Source organism: Papilio machaon, chromosome 19 (assembly GCF_912999745.1).
Source record: "Papilio machaon chromosome 19, ilPapMach1.1, whole genome shotgun sequence".
Taxonomy (NCBI): domain Eukaryota; kingdom Metazoa; phylum Arthropoda; class Insecta; order Lepidoptera; family Papilionidae; genus Papilio; species Papilio machaon.
This window is the reverse complement of record NC_060004.1, coordinates 415,009-437,997: the sequence shown is the minus strand read 5'-3', so window position 1 is coordinate 437,997 and position 22,989 is coordinate 415,009. Positions and strand designations below refer to the sequence as shown.

At 39.0% G+C, this 22,989-nt stretch overlaps 2 protein-coding genes across 2 annotated transcripts in view; one reads left to right on the top strand and one right to left on the bottom strand.

Annotated features, from left to right (window-relative positions):
- LOC106715676 (acetyl-CoA carboxylase) overlaps window positions 1–22,989 on the bottom strand; it is a 43,018-nt gene that overhangs the window by 3,154 nt on the left and 16,875 nt on the right. Inside the window, exons 5-47 of the mRNA XM_045682695.1 lie at window positions 22,417–22,524; window positions 21,845–21,985; window positions 21,464–21,644; window positions 20,940–21,047; window positions 19,963–20,057; window positions 19,206–19,299; window positions 18,700–18,815; window positions 17,973–18,146; window positions 17,600–17,762; window positions 16,559–16,721; window positions 16,184–16,328; window positions 15,743–15,852; window positions 15,353–15,519; window positions 14,768–14,979; window positions 14,355–14,460; window positions 14,101–14,238; window positions 13,836–13,942; window positions 13,272–13,408; window positions 12,457–12,543; window positions 11,942–12,024; window positions 11,170–11,279; window positions 10,357–10,485; window positions 9,477–9,659; window positions 5,818–5,957; window positions 5,460–5,670; window positions 5,255–5,350; window positions 5,026–5,183; window positions 4,385–4,565; window positions 4,151–4,266; window positions 3,957–4,077; window positions 3,725–3,821; window positions 3,501–3,607; window positions 3,323–3,424; window positions 3,016–3,118; window positions 2,708–2,808; window positions 2,347–2,517; window positions 1,755–1,861; window positions 1,561–1,673; window positions 1,208–1,346; window positions 789–1,002; window positions 510–696; window positions 290–417; window positions 99–213 (exon numbers count right to left, since the gene is read on the bottom strand). Coding sequence (XP_045538651.1) covers window positions 99–213; window positions 290–417; window positions 510–696; window positions 789–1,002; window positions 1,208–1,346; window positions 1,561–1,673; window positions 1,755–1,861; window positions 2,347–2,517; window positions 2,708–2,808; window positions 3,016–3,118; window positions 3,323–3,424; window positions 3,501–3,607; window positions 3,725–3,821; window positions 3,957–4,077; window positions 4,151–4,266; window positions 4,385–4,565; window positions 5,026–5,183; window positions 5,255–5,350; window positions 5,460–5,670; window positions 5,818–5,957; window positions 9,477–9,659; window positions 10,357–10,485; window positions 11,170–11,279; window positions 11,942–12,024; window positions 12,457–12,543; window positions 13,272–13,408; window positions 13,836–13,942; window positions 14,101–14,238; window positions 14,355–14,460; window positions 14,768–14,979; window positions 15,353–15,519; window positions 15,743–15,852; window positions 16,184–16,328; window positions 16,559–16,721; window positions 17,600–17,762; window positions 17,973–18,146; window positions 18,700–18,815; window positions 19,206–19,299; window positions 19,963–20,057; window positions 20,940–21,047; window positions 21,464–21,644; window positions 21,845–21,985; window positions 22,417–22,524 — 5,764 coding nt within the window. The remainder of the gene's footprint in view (window positions 1–98; window positions 214–289; window positions 418–509; window positions 697–788; window positions 1,003–1,207; window positions 1,347–1,560; window positions 1,674–1,754; window positions 1,862–2,346; window positions 2,518–2,707; window positions 2,809–3,015; window positions 3,119–3,322; window positions 3,425–3,500; window positions 3,608–3,724; window positions 3,822–3,956; window positions 4,078–4,150; window positions 4,267–4,384; window positions 4,566–5,025; window positions 5,184–5,254; window positions 5,351–5,459; window positions 5,671–5,817; window positions 5,958–9,476; window positions 9,660–10,356; window positions 10,486–11,169; window positions 11,280–11,941; window positions 12,025–12,456; window positions 12,544–13,271; window positions 13,409–13,835; window positions 13,943–14,100; window positions 14,239–14,354; window positions 14,461–14,767; window positions 14,980–15,352; window positions 15,520–15,742; window positions 15,853–16,183; window positions 16,329–16,558; window positions 16,722–17,599; window positions 17,763–17,972; window positions 18,147–18,699; window positions 18,816–19,205; window positions 19,300–19,962; window positions 20,058–20,939; window positions 21,048–21,463; window positions 21,645–21,844; window positions 21,986–22,416; window positions 22,525–22,989) is intronic.
- Window positions 6,603–9,096, top strand: LOC123722109 (odorant receptor 13a-like). Its single transcript, XM_045682694.1, has 7 exons — window positions 6,603–6,746; window positions 6,863–6,999; window positions 7,104–7,627; window positions 8,013–8,112; window positions 8,291–8,386; window positions 8,647–8,805; window positions 9,052–9,096. Exons 1-7 carry the CDS (start codon window positions 6,629–6,631, stop codon window positions 9,094–9,096), a joined length of 1,179 nt encoding a protein of 392 aa, XP_045538650.1. The 5' UTR covers window positions 6,603–6,628.

Here is a 22,989-nt window from a genome sequence, read left to right as displayed (position 1 = left end):
GCCCACCAATTTTCAGTCAAATCGATTCAGCCGTTCTTGAGTTATAAATAGTGTAACTAACACGACTTTCTTTTATATATATAGATAATAGAATTTACCTTTCTGTCCACCACTGAATCCTCGCCAGTTGGCGAAGATGATGATGGGCAGGTTCTCACGCGAAAAGTCGTTTATAGCCTGAGCCGTTTTGTACGCAGAGTCGGGGAACCAAACCTGAAAAAGATGAAACCACATTGTAGAGTGAGACAGATAAATAGATATGGGAAGAGTGACAGAAGCGAGGGTATACCTGTCCAGCTTGCTGCATGGTTTTAGCCTCGGAGTCGAGGTTGGCGGGGTCTGCTGGCAACGTGAACTCCACCGTGCGCGTCTCCACAGCGATCACACCCACCGGGATACCTCCCAGCCTTGCTCGACCTGAATATACCAATTTTTTAATTAAATTACAATTAGGTGTTAAAAAAGAAGTTGTGGGCGTCGATTTAAGGGCATTTTTAATGTAGACTTACCAGCGATAACAGTCTGAGCCCAAGGCCTCATGATCTCGTCGAAGGAGCCGGCGTCAAAGAAGCCTGGACGATGAGCATCTCCGGTCAGCATGAGACGCGGGTCGTGAGCTGAGCGCGGCGGCACCCACTCCACAGGCCGGTCTATAGGGTCCGCGCAACGCATTATCGGCACCATGCTCAGCTTGTCCTAAATCATACAAGTTTATAAAATATTAACACAATAATTTTGTATAACAGATGGTCTATGGATGACAAGTGGTCTATGGCACGCAATCTTACCTTGGGCACGTAGGAGAGCCACCGGATCGCGGTCCTTACAGCATCCAAATCTGTGGGAGCTACGGCGTGTGTGACACCGTTGTTGTGCATTATCTGCACACCGCCCAGCTGGTTGTTGCTGGCGTACACAGCGCGACCCAGCACCTTGTTCAGCGCCGCGTACCCTGTCAGGATTATGTACGAGGACTCCACTTGGATGACTCGGTGACCAAGTCTGAGGACAAGGAGACATGATACGATGAATAGTTAAAATACTAATGAGTTTATTTCTTTAAAGTATTTGGTTACATATTTTACGTTTTTAAAACTTAAAAAAAAAGGTACTAATAAAAGTTTTTTTTTGTGTTACTGTTCACTTTATTTCATTTTATGTATTTTTTTCGTGCAATAAAAAATTTTCATTTTATTTATACGCTCACCTGACGACGTATGATCCTATGCCTATGGCCCTGCAGGTGACGATGGAGATGGTGACGATGTCCTCGTAGGCCTGCGCCGTCTCTCCCGCGATCAGACCAGCATCGCGCAGACACTCCACACCCAGACCGTCTTCTTTGCCTAACATACAAATATACAAACGATATTAACTATTGAAACTTTAATTTTTCGTTTAATTTAATTCTATAGCTAATTTCTTTGACACCCATCAAATAATTAAGATAAAATATAAAGCTAAGTGATTTTTTGGACAAAAGTCTTTTGGGTTCTTACTCGAAAATTCGTCAATGTAATTATTTTCAAGTAATAAATAATAACATGATGTGATATATACCAATGATATCAGTGATCTTGTATCTCGCCTCTCCCTCGTCATCTATGAGCTGAGTCTTGACTGAGCCCAGCGGACCCAGTCGCGAGTACGACTCCGGAGTCAAGTATAAATACCTAAGTAAACAAAAACATATTGAATCACATAAGTCATTTAAACAACATACTAAAAAAAATTGAATATAAAAATATACAAACTTGAATCCCCTCTCAGGACGCTCGGCATCAAGCCAGGCCACGTTGAACTCTGATTTGACTTCCTCAGCTACTCCGATACGTGCACCAGAATTCACGCTCACATAGATCTAGAAATAAAAAATACATTTTTCTTTAAATAGTGAAACTACAACAGATCTACATATATAAAGGAAAGTCGTGTTAGTTACACTATTTATAACTCAAGAACGGTCGAACTGTTTTAGCTGAAAATTGATGGGGAGGTAGCTTAGAACTAGGAGACGGATATAGGAACTTTTTTATCTTGTGTGCATTTTTTATATTCCGCGCGGACGAAGTCGCGTGTAAAAGCTAGTTTAAAATAATTATTAAAAAAAAATAAGAATACAAATGAAAGTGTAAATAGCTCATGTGTGTGTACGTTGCGTACACAAGGCAATTTAAATATTTGAAACTCGGCGAGTTTAGTCGCGAAGCGACCTACGTAACAAGATGTCAACGACAATTTAATGTTGTGTGTACAGAGCGCGCTCAACGCGATTCTTGCGACGCAATACAATAGTATCGACGATTTATGTTGCCTTGTATATGAAGGGTCTTTATGTATACTGACCCTTGGTATATTACGTTGTCGTGCGTAGTGTGAGGCGCGGTAGAAGAGCCAGTCTTCATGAGGACCGAAGGAGCCCATGTAATGCGTCAGGTCATTTGCTATGAGCACAACCTCACGCCCACGCGGGCACTCCGGGGTGAACAGAGTTAGACGCCAGGCCACCATACCCACCTAGAAGAAAATATACAGAAATAAATATTTACTTTTATATTTTATATCTGAATCCGCAGCAGCATTAGTTATTAAATTAGAAATCACTTAATATCAAGTGACTTATTTGCTCTTTGGTCACTTTTTGTCACAAATCAAAGACAATTTTTAGTCTTTTACTAAAGAAATACAAATAATATATATAACTCACAGTATTCTGTCCGGGAAGACGCGTCACTTCGACCACGTGCCGCTCACCGTCCGGTTCCACAACCAACTCCACTGACGTCATCACGTTGTCAGGCACCGGACCTGTCATAGAATGTTTAACAATACATTTACTGTCAGTTTCCACTGTTTAAACACTTCTATTAAAACATACAATTGTGACTCCTCTTTGTCTTTGGAAATTCAGAGACAATATTTTGTCACAATCGTTACAGCAGTGGAATTGCACAATTACAATCGTTACAACCACCAAATAGGTAGTTTTTGTGACGTAACAAGATGGCGGCTCACCATCAACGCTGCCTTCCTCTATACACTCGCGCCAACGCTTCTCTATGGTCTGCCGGAACATATCCGGGATGTCGTACACGTATGTTGTGCCTTGTGATGTCGCCTGTCGAGAAAAAGAAAAAAAAATTATTTAACCACTAAAATAAAACAAATAGTAAACAAATGCTTACAGTTCCATATGATTTGTATGGATGCTTTTATATACATTCTAACCGTGGGTTTCTGTCTTCTAGTCCGTCTTTTAGTCTCAGAAACCCACGATAAATGAAAGCTCTTATGGTGACATTTTGTTATACTATATACATACCAGAAACCTCTTCTGCTGCAGGTAATCCTTGGTGACGTAGGGGGTGGAGATGGGCAAGCCATGCATAGGTCCTTGACGAGGGCCGTACGACTGGAACATTATCTACGAAACAAAGAAATGTTTTTTTTTAATTCCTTTTTAATAATAAACCCCTAAATTCATATGATATGCAACTCACCACGCCTGTCCTAGGGTCTGAAACCTCTTCATATGTGTAAATATCTAGAGAATATCCCGACCCATTGGAGAGGCATAGTCGAACGTTCTTTGTCGGCACCCCGGGACCTGCAAGGAAATTTGTACCTTAAAGCCATAGGCGATAAAGTTGAAAATTGATATATCAATATCATTTAATACAAGTTTTTAAGGTGTTAAACTATTCTATAGATAGATACTACATACCCATTCTTAGTGTAAAGCGTATTTCTGCCTGCAACACCCTGAGCTTCCACAGTCGAGGACCGTACCGCATCACCATGCCCAGCACGGACTCTTCGATCTGGAGGAAATAAAAAAAAAAAACATAGGTTTAACCCTCACTGGTAGCTGCGCAGATTACAATGGTATAGTAGGGGTATAGCAGGTAGGGTACTGCGCAGCGCAGTTCAAGGTTAAAAAGATTATAACACTGTACCTTAGCGGGATCCATGATAACAGTAGGTCCGAAGTTGAGGAAGATGTGGTTGCAGTCGGTGCGTTTGGCCAAATGATGTGAGTAAGCCACCTCCAGCTCGTCCATGGCTTCCAGTAGCACCCTGGAATATTATGTTTTTTTATCCGACAAGTTTTGCAAATTAATATAAAAAAAGTTCGAAATCTCGATCATACCTTTCACCTTCATTCTGCAGGTACTCGAAGCTGGCCTCCTTGGTGATGAGATCCTGGTGTCTGATGATGGAGCGGATGAAGAACCTGTAGTCTGTCACCTCCTGTCCTTTCTTCACCTGACAAAAGTAATAAAAGTATTGAACCAGAAATACTTTTTTAAATTCCAAGCTGTAGTGTAATGTGCAGTTTGTCTATGGTTAAGAGTTCAGAACGGACCAAGATATGTATAAGTACCTTTGCCTTTCCGAGGTAGAGGTGCATCTTCTGGTTGCTGGTGGGCAGCGCCTCCAGGTCGTAACTACGCATACGGTACAGCTCCAGCTGGAAGGCACTGGCCGGCTCCAGGTGCCGGTAGATCGTGTCCTCGGTGAAGTCATTGCGCGCCCGGTACGTGAAGAACTTCGGGAACTGACGCCTGGAAACCAAATCATTATCAGTTAAAATCATGGAAGTTAAATAAATTCTACACTTAACAAGTCTCATTCTAATATTTTTATTATCTTCAGTTTAATTTTATAATACACTAGTTGTTGCCCGCGACTTTTTCCACGCTGAACTAAAGAAAAACTTAATAAGTAGCCTATGTATTATTCCAGACTATGTTCTACATCTGTGTTAAATTTCATCAAGATCCTTTGAGACGTTTCGGAAATAATCAAATAATCCTTCAAACAAACATCCATCCATCCATCAAAACATTCCCATCTATAATATTATTAAGATTTTTCGTATTTAAATAAATTCGTAATGAAAGTAAGACTGAACATGTTAAAGTGTTTCGTCTAATCTTAAAATGTACATAGTTATAGCGTGTATGCACGTACATATACGTTGGTGCGTGCACGCGTATACGTATACGTATACAAATGTATTACTTGATGAGCAACATGAATGTAATGCGTCGTATCCTCTTAGCGTGCAGGTCGTGTCTGTGCGCGCGGCAGAAGCTGCCGAAGCGACGAGACGCGGCTACATCATCAATCTCGCCGTTGTCGCGTACACCGATCATCAGGATGTGGATAGGCTCCAGCGGCTATCAACACAATACTCAGAGTTAGTACATAAACTCTGTGTACTAAACGTTACTAATGATATAGTACTGACCACATCAGTGGCGTCAACAATCTGCTTGTAGTCCATACCAACGTTGATACTGGTGCTCTCGCGACTCTCACTGCCCTCTTGTAGTGCTTGCAGGTCCTGCAGAAAACAAATTTTAACTCTTAAAAGACCAATAGATCACCACTGCTGGGTTTTGTTAGACACATATTGGGAACATAGTTGGGAACGTACACGGTTGATAACATACCTCCTTTCTGACAGTGGCTGAGCTAGCGAAATCGTGCACCAGGTCCAGCAGCTCATCAGCGTACTGCGCAAACTGCTCAAAGGAGAGGAATGCAGCCAAAGCGCCGGTGCGGTGGTGACACTTGCGCATGGCCGCAGTGCTCAGCTCAGCCGGCACACCCTCCGCGTCCTGCGCCGCCGACAGCTCAATCTCTGACTGACTGATCGGGATCCTGGGAAAGGTAAATTACACAATTAGAGATTACTTTCTCATTATATATTTTCTTAAAATTACGTAGTTCTTAGACATTAAAATGCTTCCTTATAACTAATGACAGTCTCTACGGTTTAAAAAACTGATTTATATATTTTTTTGGTACCTGTTGGGGTGTCCGGTTGGTAGCACGAACTGGAAGTGCACGACGCCTAGCTCGCCGGAGAGCGCGAGATGCTGGAGGCAGGTGATCTCGTAGGAGGTGTAGGCGCGCCGCACGTACACCTCCAGCGCTGCGTTACATACCTACAGGTACAAATGTTTTCAGATATCTTAATGGCTCTTACATTCTTGCGTATCGTTGCGCAGAACACAAATATAAGTGTGTTAAGGCGATCACCTTGGGCCGTTAAGATATTTGAAAAGAGTTATAACACGAAATATATACATAGATACGTAAGTACATACGATTTTCTGCACGAATAAAATTGTCTAAACAGCCAAATATAACTATGGAACGCTTTTTAATTCTTACTTTTGTATTTTTAATTTTTATAAGGTTATAAGAAATTCCGATTCACAGAACATTTAGACATTAGTAATTACAATTTCAATCATGTCATTATGAAAATTGCTTTATATTTATAAAAAAAGAAAAGGTATGATTAATAATTTTAAAATCGATACTTGAATACTTAATCTGATAATTTATTAATGAGATAATCACAAATAACCTTTTGATATAATATCGCATACCTTTATATCTTCATAGAGCATAATTAAATAGCAATTTTAACCTCATAGGGCATTAAATTAGAGTAATTTATCGCCCGAGGACCTGCGATTGAAGTAACACTATATAAAACGACATAATAGACTTCTTATATTTCTTAAACATGACATCTTAGAGTCAGAAATGTCTCATTTATTAAAAGCAGAAAATAAAATAAAGTATCTTTAATCTTATAGTTGTAACAATGGAGGAGGTTCACTATAAACCATTTCACAAGACCTATAGGCTCGCTACATACGCAATGATCATCGCCGCCATATATCCTAACCCTGAAAAACGTAAGATCCGTTGGTTTTATGGAAGTAAGTATTAATTAATCGTACATTAAAGAATAAATAAAGCTTCCTATACACCAAGCTGTTTTTCGTTTACATACTGCATTCAATCAAGTATGAATAGTTCTTTTATTTCATTGCAGCGATGGTCGCTCTGTCGGCGGCACCGTTTGCTATATTCATCATGATAGCAATATACAGGTTCTGGATGGTCGGGGACGTGGTTAACGTTATAAAACAAAGCACTGTTGGCGGACCATTTCTTGGTGGATTTTTAAAGGTTAAACTTATAAAGTCCTACGACACGCAAATGAAGTGTTTTACTTGGTCTTGTAAGTAAACTTGTATATAATTTTACTATTCATTGAAACTTATTTCTCGCAGGTAATCATGATGAACTACCACGAGGAAAGCGCTTTAAGTCTAATAGATGAAATGAATGCGGATTATGCAATATACAGCAGGCTACCAGCACACCACCGGGCCATCGTGGGCGAGGGTATCAGGACGAGCCGAGTGTACGCCGAGCGGGGCTACATCGCCTTCATCTCCTTCTGCGTCCTCAACTTTCCCTTCCTCGCCTCCGTCATGAACGCTTACATCTTCCTCGCTAAATCTGAATCACCGAAATACTTCGCCCACGACGTGGCCATACCATTCTTGGAGCCAGATGCGGTCTTTATCTCGCCGTACTTCGAGATTATGACAGTGTATACGGCGTACTGCGCTTTCTTATACTTGGTTAATTTTATGGGTTACGACGCTTTCTTCGGGCTGTGTATCAACCACGCATGTCTCAAGATGAGATTGTTCTGCGCAGCCATGGAGGACGCAATGAAGGCGCCGACAAGGGAACAGATGCGCAAGCGCGTCTCTCTTGTCATACAAAGTCAGTGTAGCGCATTCAGGTACAAATTGCGACAATTAATTTCATCTCTGTCCACTAGGCATTTAAAAATCACAAAGCCCGAAAAGAACAAAACATTCATTTAAAAAAGTTAAACGACTGACTCGACTTTACCCCCTACGGCATAGTGTACGAACCGAATCAACATCTACCGAGGCCGTTTGTCTACTGGCGGTTAGTAATTTTAAAGGCTGTTTAATAAACAAACTAACAAACAAACAAATCTTTTCTGTTTTTTAACTGCGCGCGGACGGAGTCGCGGGCGACAGCTAGTATTAGTATAGATTACTACGGTTACTTAACGTCTAGTACCCAGCTTAATCTTTTGCCATTCTTTAAAAAAAAAAATCAAATCTTTGGTACAATCATCGACAATATTGTTTCAGTTACGTGGACACAATACAAGAAGTGTTCAACGTGTACATCGGCATCATTCTGTTCGCCACAATGATACAGATATGTACGTGCATGTACCACGTCACTGAGGTAAACGTAATCATTATTGACCACTTGACCAGGATTCAATTAATGAATAAAACTGTATTCTTACAAGTACCCGGGCATATAAGTTTGATAACCTGTCTATTAAATCAATGATTACATGTATGTTAAAATATTTGTACTTTTTTTGTAGCAATGATTTAAAGGCTATATTTGTCAACAGGGCTACGAGCTGGATCCCAAGTACATCGTGTATACACTCGGTACTATAGCTTATATCTACATCCCCTGTCATTACTCTTCTAAGTTGAAAGATGTGGTAATCTTTATTTTTTTATATGTATGTACTTCATATGGCTAATACTGTATTAAAAAAAATAGGACAGTGGAATCTTACTGTTACAAACAACGGAAATAATTAATTAGACTAGTAGCATTATAACACAATAAAAAGTTTTAATTAAACATTATTATTTTAAAAACGCTAGTCTAGTTTAAACGACGTCTAATTTTGGATATTTAGAGAAGCCCATTATCAGGTTGTGTACCCTAATGTAACAGAGGAGTGTATATGTCCAGAGCTCTGAGACGGCGACGTTGCTGTACTGTTGCGGCTGGGAAGCAGTACCGGACCTGTGGCCGCGTAAAGCACTGCTCTATATGATCCTACGCGCGCAACGACCGAAAGAAATCATCGCCTTCAATATGTTTGTCTTTGATATGGAACGATTTGTTGCCGTAAGTTAGCACTTTTATTTAGTACTAGCTATCGCCCGCGACTCCGTCCGCGCGGTATTAAAAAGAAAAACTTAATAAGTAGCATGTGTTCTGCCAAATTTCACTAAAACCGTTGAAGCGTTTTGGAGATACCTTCAAACATCCATCCATCCATCTAAACATTCGCATTTATAATATTAGTAAGAAGTAAGATGGTAATAATTACTCATTTATTATGTTAGTAATTATAAAATATTTTTATTTCAGATACTGAAGTCATCTTACTCATTGTACACGCTGTTGAGATCATAAACGAGATTTATGTTCAAGTCATCAAGACATTTAAATCAATATACTATGAAAATAACCTTTTGCTTAATTTTCTCAAACTTTATTTACTTTGCCATTATAAATAAACTAGCTATTGCCGTCGAATCTGTCCGCGCTGAATTAAAAAAAAAAAACTTAATAAATAGCTAATGTGTTCTTTCAGACTATGTTCTACATCTATGTCAAATTTCAACAAGATCTGTTCAGCAATTCTGGAGATACCTTCTATCAAATATCCATCCATCCATCTAAGCATTTGCATTTATAATATTAGTAAGATTTTAAGTAAGATAAGCGATAAATAAGATATTTTATCAAATAAAGTTATAAAAAAAGTATTTGAAGAACCGAAAGATACTTACAGCAGCGTTGGTGTGGTAGAAGAAGTCGTGGAGGATATCGAAGATTGAAGTCTCCGAGAGGATGAGCTTCTGCAGGTTCTCGGGGTGGAAGTCGTGTCCGTACATGTCCACTGCGCTCAGGAAGATCGACTCCATCTGATTGTGGCGCAGTTCGTACGCCGGCTGATGAGCAGCTATCAGTACCTACACAATATATACCTAGGTAATTAAGAAACCTGGAAGACATGGAAATAAAAAATCTAAGCCTACATTGAGATGTCTACCTGAGTGACTTTAACAATTCTCTAGTATAGCTGTATTCAAAAATAAAACTCATCATTTGATACTGAAGTATATTTCTAGGTATCAGGCACAAAATATATAAAACCTACATAGACATAGAAAATAGCATAAAATAAAAAAAACATGACAGCTACAGTACGAAATGGATCTTGTCACTTTTGACATTGATAGTGTGGCGTTATCGAGAAATTGAGAAGCAGAAGGTTAGCGTGGTTTGGACATGTTATGCGATGGGATGATAATCATATAAACAAAAAAGTAATGAGATTAAATGTGGATGACTATAAAGATAGAGGAAGACCAAAGAAAGTATGGATGGATTGTGTGAAAGAGGATATGCGTAAGAATGGGGCAAATTTAGATATGACAGCTGATAGAGATGTATGGAGGAGTACATACTGTGTCGACCCTCCATAGGGATAAGGGCAGGTTGATGATGAGTGTGGCGCTATTAAGTTAGACTTTAGTATACCATGTCAGATAACCTTGACAACACACATAAGTAGTACATTTTTTACCATCACGTATACGTACGTATAAGTTCGTGCATGTGTACGTATACGTGTACGTAGATGTGTACGCGCACGCAGTAACATACCTGTCGTGCTCGCAGTGCGACACGGCTGTGCTCCGCGCGGTGTAGCGAGGTCAGCTCGTTGAGTGTGGCAGCCAGCTCGTCTGTTAGACCTGGCTCGTTGGACCACAGGTGGTCTATTAGTAATGTCACCTGTAAAAACAAACTACAATGTAAACTCTTTATAACGAAACTCAAAGGACTGAGCATTTTTTGTCGTTATAGAGAGTTATCGCTATATGGAGTGAACAAAAACACAACCAAATTAACAACAAACAACCAATGTAACCTAAACAATAATACCGATAATAAATATTTACTGTCTACAAATATGAACACATTTCTTCGTAATAGAGAATGGTGTAATTCTATAAAGAGTGTTTCAATATGTGGGTTTTAACGCAAACCAACCAAGTTGGGCTCACTTCAACGTTACAGGAAGTTTATTGTTATAAAAGATAACGTTATAAAGAGTTTACACTGTATTTAGATAAAAGTATCTAATAATATATTTGAAAAGCTTTTTCATTGACGCGATGTAATTCCTGGTTCATATTATGCCAGTATATTAAGACAATAGCGCTCAAACAACTGGCATAAGATCAACTGGCGCCAGTGAAACAAAACAGTCCATGACAAGTCCTGTACTGTCCTTTTAACCTAGCAATCTAGATTAATTCTAGTTAATTCCAGAATTCAATCTCAATTAATAAAACCAATTGAACTGCGTCGTATCGTAATCAAACTGGATTATACTAAATGCCTAAGTGAATAACCCTTTTAATTAATAACTAAAGTACGACTAATAGAAGTTATAAATCTGGAAAGTATTCTTACCAGCAGGTTTTTCTTAGCAACTTGATTGTGAGAGAATATGATATTGGCGACCGCCTGCATGTCGTCCTTGTAGCGGTCTCGTAACGCCATCACACACTTGTCGTATGAACCTTCATAAATATACAACTATAGTATAGTATACATCAGGAACTTATATAGAAACGGCTAAAACACTCACGTATATCTCTCCGGTGTCGTCACCGACTAGTTTTTTAGCCGTTTCTATATAAGTTAGTGATAATGTCTCACGAAAGTTTGAATAATTTATACATCAGGAGTTTATATTTTTTCATACAAATATCTAACATATAAAATTCTCGTGTCACGGGGTTCGAACTTGAACTCCTCCGAAACGGCTTGACCGATTCTTATGAAATTTTGGGAGCATATTCAGTAGGTCTGAGAATCGGACAACATCTATTTTTCATAACCCCCACGCTCCCATTTAGTTTTTTTTTTTAATTGATCGCGGACGGAGTCGCGGGCGACAGCTAGTATTCTATAATATATACAAACGCGAATGGATGGATGGAAGGATTGATGGATGGATGGATGGGTATTCGTTTGAAGGTATCTCCGGAAGGGCTCAACGGATCTTGATGAAATTTGATACAGTTCTAGAAAATTTGGAATATCTGGAAGAACACATATGTAGGCCGCTTATTACGTTTTTTTATGTCCACGCGGACAAAGTCGCGGTCGACAGCTAGTATTCTGTAAAATTATACTAGAGTACATAACGAGGTATATAAAGTGAAGAATATTTACTTACCAAGCTGGAAGTTACTCTCCACTTGATAATATTGTTTGAGCAGATCATGTACTGCAGCCTTCATTCTGCCGCGAATACCATTCCTAAAAACCAAAGTATTACGTCAAATATTATTAAAAAAAAAAAAAACTTGAAAAAATGTTAAAGGCAATTGGAAGTTTAATTCTACCTTCCGTTAATCCTTCAAAGTCATTAAGATCACTAAGATATATCTGTAAAAGTTTCTTCTTGTGGAATAAAACAAATTGAATTAGCTTCCCTATTTGTAAAACAATTTTTATTTCACTCAATCAAATACAACATGCATACAAACTTTTTAGCCGACTTCAAAAAGAAGGAGGTTATCAATTCGACTGTATTTTTTAAGTGTTACCGCGAAGCTCCATAAAAATATTTTAATCGATAGGAAGTGTTTGCAGATGGGTTCCATTTTTTTGACATTGACAGTAGTAAAAAAAGCATAGATTATAAACTAGATAAAATTCATTGAATATTATTTGAAACTGGAACATTACCTGTACCGCTGCACCAACAAGACCAGCGCCTGCGTGCTCATGAAGAACACATCCCTGTCCGCTCGCTTCGGCAGCGACGCCGCGTGACTGCACAATACATACAATTACTATCTAATCTAGATTTGTCTAACTGTCGCCCGCAACTCGGAATTAGTAGCCTATGTTCTTCTAGACCAGTGATTGTCAAACTTATTTTCTTTCACCGCCCCCTTTGAAAATCAATTATATTTCAGAGCCCATTAATTTTTATTCAGCCCTAAAACTTAAAAACCACAATTTCATTACTTTAATTAATTTCAATGCCCACCATTTTTAGAGCCCCTTATCGCCCTTCTCCTAGGTTTCAAACGCCCCCAAGGGGGCGTTATCGTCCACTTTGGGAAACACTGTTCTAGACTATGTTCTACATCCATGACAAATTTCATCATGATCCTTTGAGCCGTTACTGAGATACCTTCTAACTAATAAACATTCATCCATCCATCCATCCATCTATACTTTCGCATTTATAATACTAATAAGATATCATTATAAAACGAGAAAGTAATGCTATTAAAGTTTTATACGTCAAATATTAATATGCACCACAAACGCCCTCTAGTCTTGTGTTCTGTTAACTATTTTTCGTTCGTCTTTTAAATTAGTACGTTACACGAACGTGCACGCAAATACGAGTACGTACGATTTCGTACGTATTTGTGACGTCACACAATAGTTTGCTTTCATATTATACAACTAAGTGCACCCTTAGTGACTATTTAACGACTCTGTATGCTATAACTAGCTGTAACTATAGTTGCAATTTTATAACTAACTGGTCGATGACGCTAGCGATCTGCTGACTGGGGAACTGTGCGAGAACGCTAGTGATGTTCCTCTCGTACAGCGCCATCAGCTTGCGCACCTTCTTCTCCACAGCCACCGGGATGCGGCCCGAAGTTGACGACAGCACCTGACATAAAACATTGAGTTTTCATTGCCGAAACATGTATACAAAAACGTTATGTTATTGTATAGAAGTTCGTTGTATGAATATTAAAGGGCCTAAATCAGGGATCCCCAAACTATTTTGGACAAGTGACCCCTTTTCCAAAATGAACTGTTATCTCAGACCTCCACATGGCCAAATTATCTACTTTTAAGATCAATTTTTTTGTAATTCTGACTTAGGTCTTCTTCTGAAGACAGAGTGAGAATCAGCAATGCTTTAAGATCCTAACCTAAATCATAGAACTAGGGTTATAAAAGATTTAACGTCTAACAGAACCAGAATGACAATTACGAAAAAGGGCAATTTTCTCGAACTCGAATTAACAAGCATTTAATATCAAAATGCTTGTTAATTTAACTTTATTATATAAATCCAAACATGAACTCACCTCTTGCAATTCCAACAAGGGCAGCGATGGATCTCTCAGACTCTGCATGAACTTCTCCACGACTTCACGCAGTCGCGGCGTGTTGTACGGCTCGGGTAGGCAGTAACCTATATTCCAGAAACAGATCAGCTAATCCCAAAAACAAGATAAATAGAAGACAATTTATATAAGGTTTTATACCGGACTCAGAATAGAAATTAAGGAAATCCCTTAGTGTAGATTTAGTAAAACGTTTATTAATTATGGAATCAGTTAATTAACTGACCTGACAGCGTGTTCTCTAGAATAGCCCTGTACTTGTTGTGGGCGTGGTTAAGTTTCTCCGAGAGCTGAGGGTTATCCTCGAGGGGGAACTGTCCCTTGTAGGGCTGAGCCGTCGTCACCAGGGATGGGTCATCCAGCTCTGTACAAATTGAAATAATCTAATTTACCTACTTACTAATATTTTATGTTTTTTTTTTTACTTTTAAAAACGATAACTATAGAATTTGATTTCATGTGATTTAGTAATTTAGTTACCGAGGGTGCCGATGAGGGCGCCCATGTCGAGCACTGCGCCAGGGCGCAACGTCCACGTCACCTTGCCCGCTTCCGGCGCCATCAATGTCATCACCATCTTCATCACCTGCACATTATCACATCACACTCACATAACTGCTACTTTACTGTATAACCTCAAATCTTCGAACAATGATACCAAAATGTCATTATTTTTGTATACTGTAACTAGATGTCCGCCGCGACTCCGTCCGCGCGCAGTTAAAAAAAAACTAAATGGGGGGGGGGGGTTATGTAAAATAGATGTTGTCCGATTCTCAGACCTACTGAATATGCTCACAAAATTTCATCAGAATTGTTCAAGCCGTTTCGGAGGAGTTCAAGTTCGAACCCCGTGACACGAGAATTTTATATATTAGATTTCGGTCCCTCACCTCTATTTCAGCATATGGCTGTCCCTTATCAACATGTCCACCATCTTCGACCAGTGTATTGATGAGTTTGCCAGCAGAGGGCGCGCGTAGCTTGGAGGGGTCCTTCTCCTTCTCGAAGACCACCGTCTGGTTGCCGATCACAATGCGGTACTTGTCCACCTCATCTTTTAAGTATGTGGTGTATGATGCCCCGTCCATTGATAATAATGTACCTGTTACATGAAAATTAATATAATAATAAAACGTCAAGTCTTTGTCTCGAAACTAGACTAGGACCTAAAAAATATGAATAAACCTGTTATAAGAACATGGAAGGCCATACAGTCGAACCTGGATAAGCGAGAATCCAAAAGAACCTAATTTACTCCCTTATAGAGGTTCTCTCTCTAACCGGAGTTTCTCTCTTATAGAGGTAGTCCGTCGGAATCGGACTTACTCTCATTTGTATAGATTTCTCGCTTATCAAAGTTCAACTATATTTGGTCGTTATAACCGATATCGAACGGCTACAGTCACAATAACTGATATTAGGTATTAAGATAATTTTTTTGTCAGGCAAAATACTCTGAGTATGTTTGTACAGACCTCCATCAGTCAGTTTGTGGACCTCTAGCTCCTTGAAGCTACCGTTCATGGCGAGGAAGTAGGAGGTGGGTCCGGACTTGGTGGCATGCAAGCGGTACTTATGACCCGAATGGATCAGCTCCACCTCCACGCAGTTTGACAGCTGTCCCGACGCCTGGATCTGACCTCTGCACACGTAAACAAACATAAGCATGACGTCATAAGCTTTAATTATGTTAGTTTTTCTATATAACAGATGGCGCTGTTACCATATTTTTTTCTGTCAAATTTTATTTCGACAGGAATTAGATATATTGTCTTCAATAAGTAAGCAGATTTTCAAATGAACTACTGTAAAATTATATTAAAAGATTCTGTTATAATGAGCAAATTGCAAAGACAGTTACATACTTTTCCAGTGCACTTTTAAACTCCTGGAAGTGCGTAGTGATGATGCTGTCAGCGATAAGTATAGACCCGCAGATGACACCCAGCATCACATCAGGCTTCTCTGACTGAACCTGTCAGTAATATTAAGGAAATTACCAAGTTAATTAAACTCTTTTCTCACTAAACGATTATCACGCGCGGCTGCTATTCGCTTTGGTGGAAAAAGGGTCTTATAGCCGCAACACAAAGTTGTTCACTGGTTATTTAAACCATATTTTGATAAAATTTCTAATACTTAATCAGGTCTAAATGACTCAATAACTGCCTCACTCAGGCTAGATTTCTCATACGGTATCTATACTAAGGAAGAGAGGACAATTTTATTACTTTGAGTGCGGCAATTAATGATTATTTAATGACTTTGATTATCTCAGTTTTTAATAACGTGGAGGAGATCTTTACCCTCTCAGCGATGAGAGCGTCGAGCCAGCTGGTATCTATATAATTCTCCTGGAAGGCAGGTGTCTCCAGCAGCGTGATGAGGTACTCCACCGTTGTGCGGAAGTCGCCTCGGATACTCAGCTCCTTCAATGCTATCACCAGGTTCCTGGACACCATATTAAGGAGTTAACAAAGAACAATATAATTTAAAATATAATTAAAGTGTCTGAAACGGAATATAAATAATCTTGAATCATGTGTTAATATTGTTATTTTTAGATGGGATATTAATAACCAAAATGAGCACAATTTTGATCTACATTTAGGTTCAATTTAGGTTTGAACTATAACACTAAATAATTCCTATCAGGAACTTAACATAGTATTTGTACTAACTCTCTGGCCTGCTCCCTGGTCTCGCCCCAGGAGAAGCAGTGTCCGAACTGCGAGTCCGCGAACTCGTGCAGACCACCCGACGCCGCCACACTGAAGTATCCCCACACATTCTTAGATGACCTGAAGTTCAGCTCCTGCACCGTCCCAGAAGACGGCTTGAAACCTGTCCCACATCATACATTAGTATATAGTTAACAAATAAAAAAAAATTGTCGTATTTCAATGGCTCCTACGAATAAGGGTCAATGTACAAATAACTTTTCAGGAGAGGCTCTTAAAGTTACGACCATATAAGAAAATAAACCGCATACGCCATTTTACTTCAACCAAAAAAAAACATTTTTTTTTTTTTTTTTTTTTTTTTTTTTTTATAGGAGAAGGGGGCAAACGAGCAACGGACCGAGAATTATTTGATCCGACGCCCATGGACATCCGCAACGCCAGAAGAATCGCAGATGCGTTGCCGGCCTTTAAGGAAGGTATACGCTCTTTTCTTGAAGGTCCCTAAGTCGTAACTGTTTGGAAATACCGCCGAGGACAGAGTATTCCACAACGCGGCTGTGCGAGGTAGAAAGTTTCGTGAAAACCTCGTCGTTGTGGAATGCCACCCATCGAGATGGTAGCGATGACATTTGGCGCTCTGTCGACTCGTGCGATGACGGAACTCGGCGGCAGGTATGGTTCCAAACAATTCTTCGGAACACTCCCCGTGGTAAAGGCGGTAGAAGATACAAAGGGAACTGACATCCCTTCGCAAAGCCAGTGAGTTAAGCCAATCGGTAATACCCCGGTCATTGACGATTCGAGTGGCACGTCGTTGCACGCGGTCAAAAGGAAGAAGCTGGTATTTAGGAGCTCCAGCCCAGAGATGCGAGCAGTATTCCATATGTGGCCGAACCTGCGCTTTGTATAACTGTAAGCGATGGGCTGGCGTGAAATACTGCTTCGCTCTCCCTAGGACACCGAGCTTCATTACATTTACACGTGTAAATGTAAGTAAATGTGTATTTTGTTTAGTGCATGTTATTAATGAAATTTCACCTTCATCGGGGTTCTCTGATGTGATCCTGGCGGCGATGACGTGCCCCCAGGGTGAGGGTCGCTGCTTGGGCTCGTCAAAGTTGATCTGCGACATGCCCCACGGCGACTCCCCGTACAGCAGCCTGATGTCCTTGATCTGGTACAGCGGCAGACCCATCGCTATCTGTTGACAAAAGCACAACATTATACTATTTCACCATAACTAGCTTATTTAAATCTTTCTTCATCAGGTAGGTGATCAATTATATACCCAAAGCATACATAAAATAAATAACCTCTACACACTCATGGTGACCAGTTCACAAACTTCCGCACTCACAGTCCATTAATGTTTACTTAAATAGTAACTTAGTATAGTTTTCTTAAAGTTCACCTGCAGCTGAGCGGCAGGTAGGTTGACGTCGGCGACCATCTCTGTGCAGGGATGTTCCACCTGCAGCCGAGGGTTCAGCTCTAGGAAGTAGTATGCACCAGTCGCCTGCTCGTACAAGTACTCAACAGTGCCCGCACTCACATACCCTACCATCTTCGCCAGACGCACCGCAGCCTGAGGGAATAACACAAGTATAGTCCATTTCAATATCTTCGGCGACTGGATTGCGCACTGCGCAGTTTCCTATCCCATTTCCTATACGCAGTGATTGGAAGATATTTGTAAAGTACTATACTTTATGTAAACTCGGGTTTAGGTAGGCTTTTGTAAAAAGGGGCGTGTCAGTTGTAAGCCCCGCCCTCACTTTTAAATCCAGCTGATAAATAAATTCAAATCATAAGATGAAATTGTGTAAAATTTCACGTAACAATATAAAATGAAAAACAGCAATATAATAACGCTGGTCTACATTGGCTTTGTTGCCTTAGATATGATTGATGATGATGATTGATTTTGGGTCCATTTATGCACACAATTTATGAAATTATCAATGATTTTGTTAGATTTGCTATGATTTTTTTTTAAATCTGTATTATAATTAAAATATTAGACATAGGTACTTTTTTATCTTGTGTGCATTTTTTTTTATTCCTCGCGGACGGAGTCGCGGGTAAAAGCTACTATATTTATATTTTAAAAACTGAAGTAATGAGATGTACCAGTTTACCTTCTCCATTTCAATGAAGACCTCCGGTCTGGCGACTGCGGCAGGCGCCTCCTCTATGATCTTCTGGTGCCGCCGCTGGATGGAGCAGTCGCGTCCGAACAGAGATATAGCATTGCCTAAACAAAACATCCTACTTCTTACTAATCTTACTAATATTATAAATGCGAATGTTTGGATGGATGGATGTATGTTTGTTTGAAGGTATCTCCAGAACGGCTGAACGGATTTTGATGAAATTTGGCACAGATGTAGAACATAGTCTGGAAGATTACATAGGTTACTACATAGTTTTTTTTTTTAATTTAGAGAACTTCTGAAATTGAATTGAGTGAATAGTTTTTCAATCCAATAATCTTTTAAATTGAATATTTCACAATATGTGTACGGATAATATTATACACAAAAAGACAAATCTCATATCTCATAGATATCTATATCTCCATCTCTCTTCTACCTTTTTCTTTTTTTTGTAACAAATTATAAAAAATATATTAAATACAGTATACCATATTGATCAGCTAAGAGCTGCACCTCCAGATGTCGCGCTGACTTGGCCAGCTTCATCACGAAGATAGGAGAACCCGGCACCTCTGCTTGCACCTGATATTTACATTTTTATATCAACTACACAGTTAGGGACAATTATTTCCTACCCATTTAGATAAAATGTCATTTAAATAATAACAGAATTAGGTCGAAAACTTGTAACACAGTTTGTTGCCTTGATCGATATCTAATATGTGGGAAGTGATTTTTTTTCTTCGATTGCACATCTTACTTCTTACTAATATTATAAATGCGAATGTTTAGATGTATGGATGGATGTTTGAATGTATCTACAGAACGGCTCAATAGATAGGCTCAACACGTAGGCTACATAATATGTTTTTTTCTTAAACCGCGCAGACGGAGTCGGGGGCGACAGCTAGTCAATATATAAATTATATTTGAATAATGTAATTTTTTTAGAGCGTATTTACTTATTAAAGGTTACTATGTAACGCTAACGAATTATTATCACGAATTTGTAATAACTTAAAAATAAATTTCTTTATATTTATCACTATAATAATGTTGCGATAAGTCAATGGCTCCTACGTAAATAAACATAACCCAATTTTTTTTTTTTTAGTCAACTTGTATATTGCCTTGATGTTAAAAAAAATCTAGCAAAATTTACATTGAAGTCATTAAAGTATAAAAAATCAAACATTGTGTGATGAAATAGAAATTACAAATGATATTATGAACATAGTTATATACCTGTCGGAACATGTTGCCGAAGTCATCGGGGTTTTCCACTTTCCTTATACCCTTCCCACCTCCGCCCTCTGACGCCTTGATCATCACAGGGAAACCTGTTGTGACCTTACTAATATTATGTATGTATGTATTGCAAATGTGCAGATGTATGGATGGATGAATGTTTGTTTGAATGTATCTCCGGAATGGCTCAATGGATTTTGATGAAATTTGATACAGATGTAGAACATAGCATAGAAGAACACATAGGGATCAATTTCGTGCGGACGGAGTCGCGGGCGACAGCTAGTTATAGATAAATTAAGTAGAAACGCAAAAAGACACATTTTATGCTTGTATATGCATGTATACTGAAATCTATTTAAATTCTTATCCAAAAAAATCATAAAACATACTCTGATCTCATCATCATCTTCCTGGCCTTATCCCACACACGTGAGGTCGGCGCACAAGGTTTAAATAAACCTTAAAGATTTGGTTTCATTTTTTTAGGTCCAGCCGCCTTCCTGTCGCCAACCCTACTTATCTTAACATTAAATAGAACTTGTCTATGACCACCTCCATATTCTTGACTCACTTCACTTCAATAGATGAGGTTGATTTACTATAATACTCTGATCTATCAGTCAAATAAGATATTTTCCTATTGGTTTGATTGATTCTATAGATTTGATCAGACCAATTGGAAAGACCCAATATCTCTGAGATACTATATATAAAATTCTCGTGTCACAGTTTTCGTCACCGTACTCCTCCGAAACGGCTTGACCGATTCTCATGAAATTTTGTGAGCATATTCAGTAGGTCTGAGAATCGGCCAACATCTATTTTTCATAACCCCCCCCTATTTTTTTTTTTAATCGCGCGCTGACTGAGTCGCGGGCGACAGCTAGTTTTTGTATATAATTAGATATATTTGTATATGTTTCGTCAGTGGAAACTGTTGAGAATAAACAAGTACTATGTACTGAACTGACCAATCTTGTTGGCAGCCTGCAGACCCTGCTCCGGAGTGGAGACACAACCTTTGCCAAACAGCTCCGATGATATCTTGATCTTCTTACTGTTGTACTGGGCTTTCAGATCTAAATAACAAATTGTAATTTATTTAACTAGCTTTAGCTTATAGTATTTATATTTTCAGATATATAAGTGGCGTTTAACTTTTCACGAGTGCGCAGAACACAATATTAAGTGTGTTGAATTGATAATTTTGGGCTGCCAAGATATTTGAAAAAGGTTATACAAGTTACGAGTTATATCATTTTATACAATTTTTATAATTGTGTTGTAATAATCTTACTAATATTATAAATGCGAAAATTGGATGATGGATGGATGTTTGAAGGTATCTCCAGAACGGCTGAACAGATCTTGATGAAATTTGGCACAGATGTAGTACATAGTCTGGAAGAACACATAGGATACTTATTAAGTTTTTTTTGTAATTCCGCGCGGACGGAGTCGAGGGCAAAAGCTGGTATAAATAATAAATACTCACCACTCCCACTCCATGGCAGTGTGGGTATATCCGCAGTTTGTGCGACAATTGAGGAAGCTATCTTGTCGCCCAGCGCCCACATCGCCTTCTCCGGAGGGCCTATGAAGACCACACCTGCGCGGTGCAGCAACTCCGGCAGCTTGGGGTTCTCTGACGCGTGGCCCCACCCCGCCCACACCGCCTATACAAGAAAAGGTATTAAATACCACACTCAAAGACGTTAATTGATCGCTAAGGGGAACATTTAGGGTTGATTTCTCAAGTTATGACAGACTATTAAATGATTCTGAGTATGCTACTACTAATATATTATGACTAACAAACATTGGTATATTTCAAACATAATATGTTAATGTTTCGGCAATGAAAACGAATAAATACCTGTACTTGAGTCCTGACAGCGATGTCAACAATTAATTCAACATTGGCGTAGTTGTTGTTGTTGGAGCCACCGGGCACTGGCACGTAGTGATCCGCCATCTTTATATACTCCGCGTTCGCCTTCAAGTCCTCCGGAGTCACCTGGACACATATAATTCATATAACAAATCTTAATAAAATTATAAATGCGAATGTTTAGATGGATGGAATTTTGTAAGGACGTGGAACAAAGTCTGGAAGAAAACATAGGCTAATAATTAAGTTTTTTTTTTAAATTCCGCGCAAACGGAGTTGCGGGCGACAGCTAGTCAATGATAAAAAATATAACAATTGTGATAAAATTACTATATTAATAGCGGTACACACAAAATTTGACATTTAAATTCAAATGGACCATGGTTTTTAATTTTTATATTTGGGATCTGGTGCATTTTTTGAAGATCCCGGAAGCCAATTCAATTGCGATCGAGGTTGGCCACCGAGAGGTATTAGTGGATCAAAGGGAAGACAGGGTATCTTTCAAAGATCTCCCCCCCAAAACAAAAAAATGTAAGTATATAAATTTAACTGACCATAACAACGAAGCGCACGGCGCGTTCGTTGCGGAACATCTCGTAGGACCATCTTCTTATTGAACGCATGCATTTCACTGCTCCGATACCGTTGTTTGCTATTAACACCTGAAACAAGAAATAAAATAAACTAATAAAATAAAATAAAATAATAAAATAAAATGTGATGAAAACCATACTTTGTTATGGAAATAGTTCTAAATGAATGAAGACAAAGCATCTGTGGCTCAGGGGTTAAGCATTTGATTTGCAATCTGCAGGTCCTAGGTTCGAACCACCATGTTCCAATGTGTTTTTCGATTCTCGATTTACATATGTACATTTATCAGACATTCTTACAGTGAAGGAATTATGATGAAACCTGCACATATCTGAGATGAAATTCAAAGATATGTGAAATCAACCAACCGGCACTGGGCCACTCACCCCTAACTTAGGATGATGATGAATTGATGTTTTTTTTACTACATTAGAAATAGTAGTAAAAAATTATTCTTTAAATATGATGTATAGGTACTTTTAAAGTTTGCAAAACTAAACTTAGTCATTTATTTAGCTATTAATATTGTAATT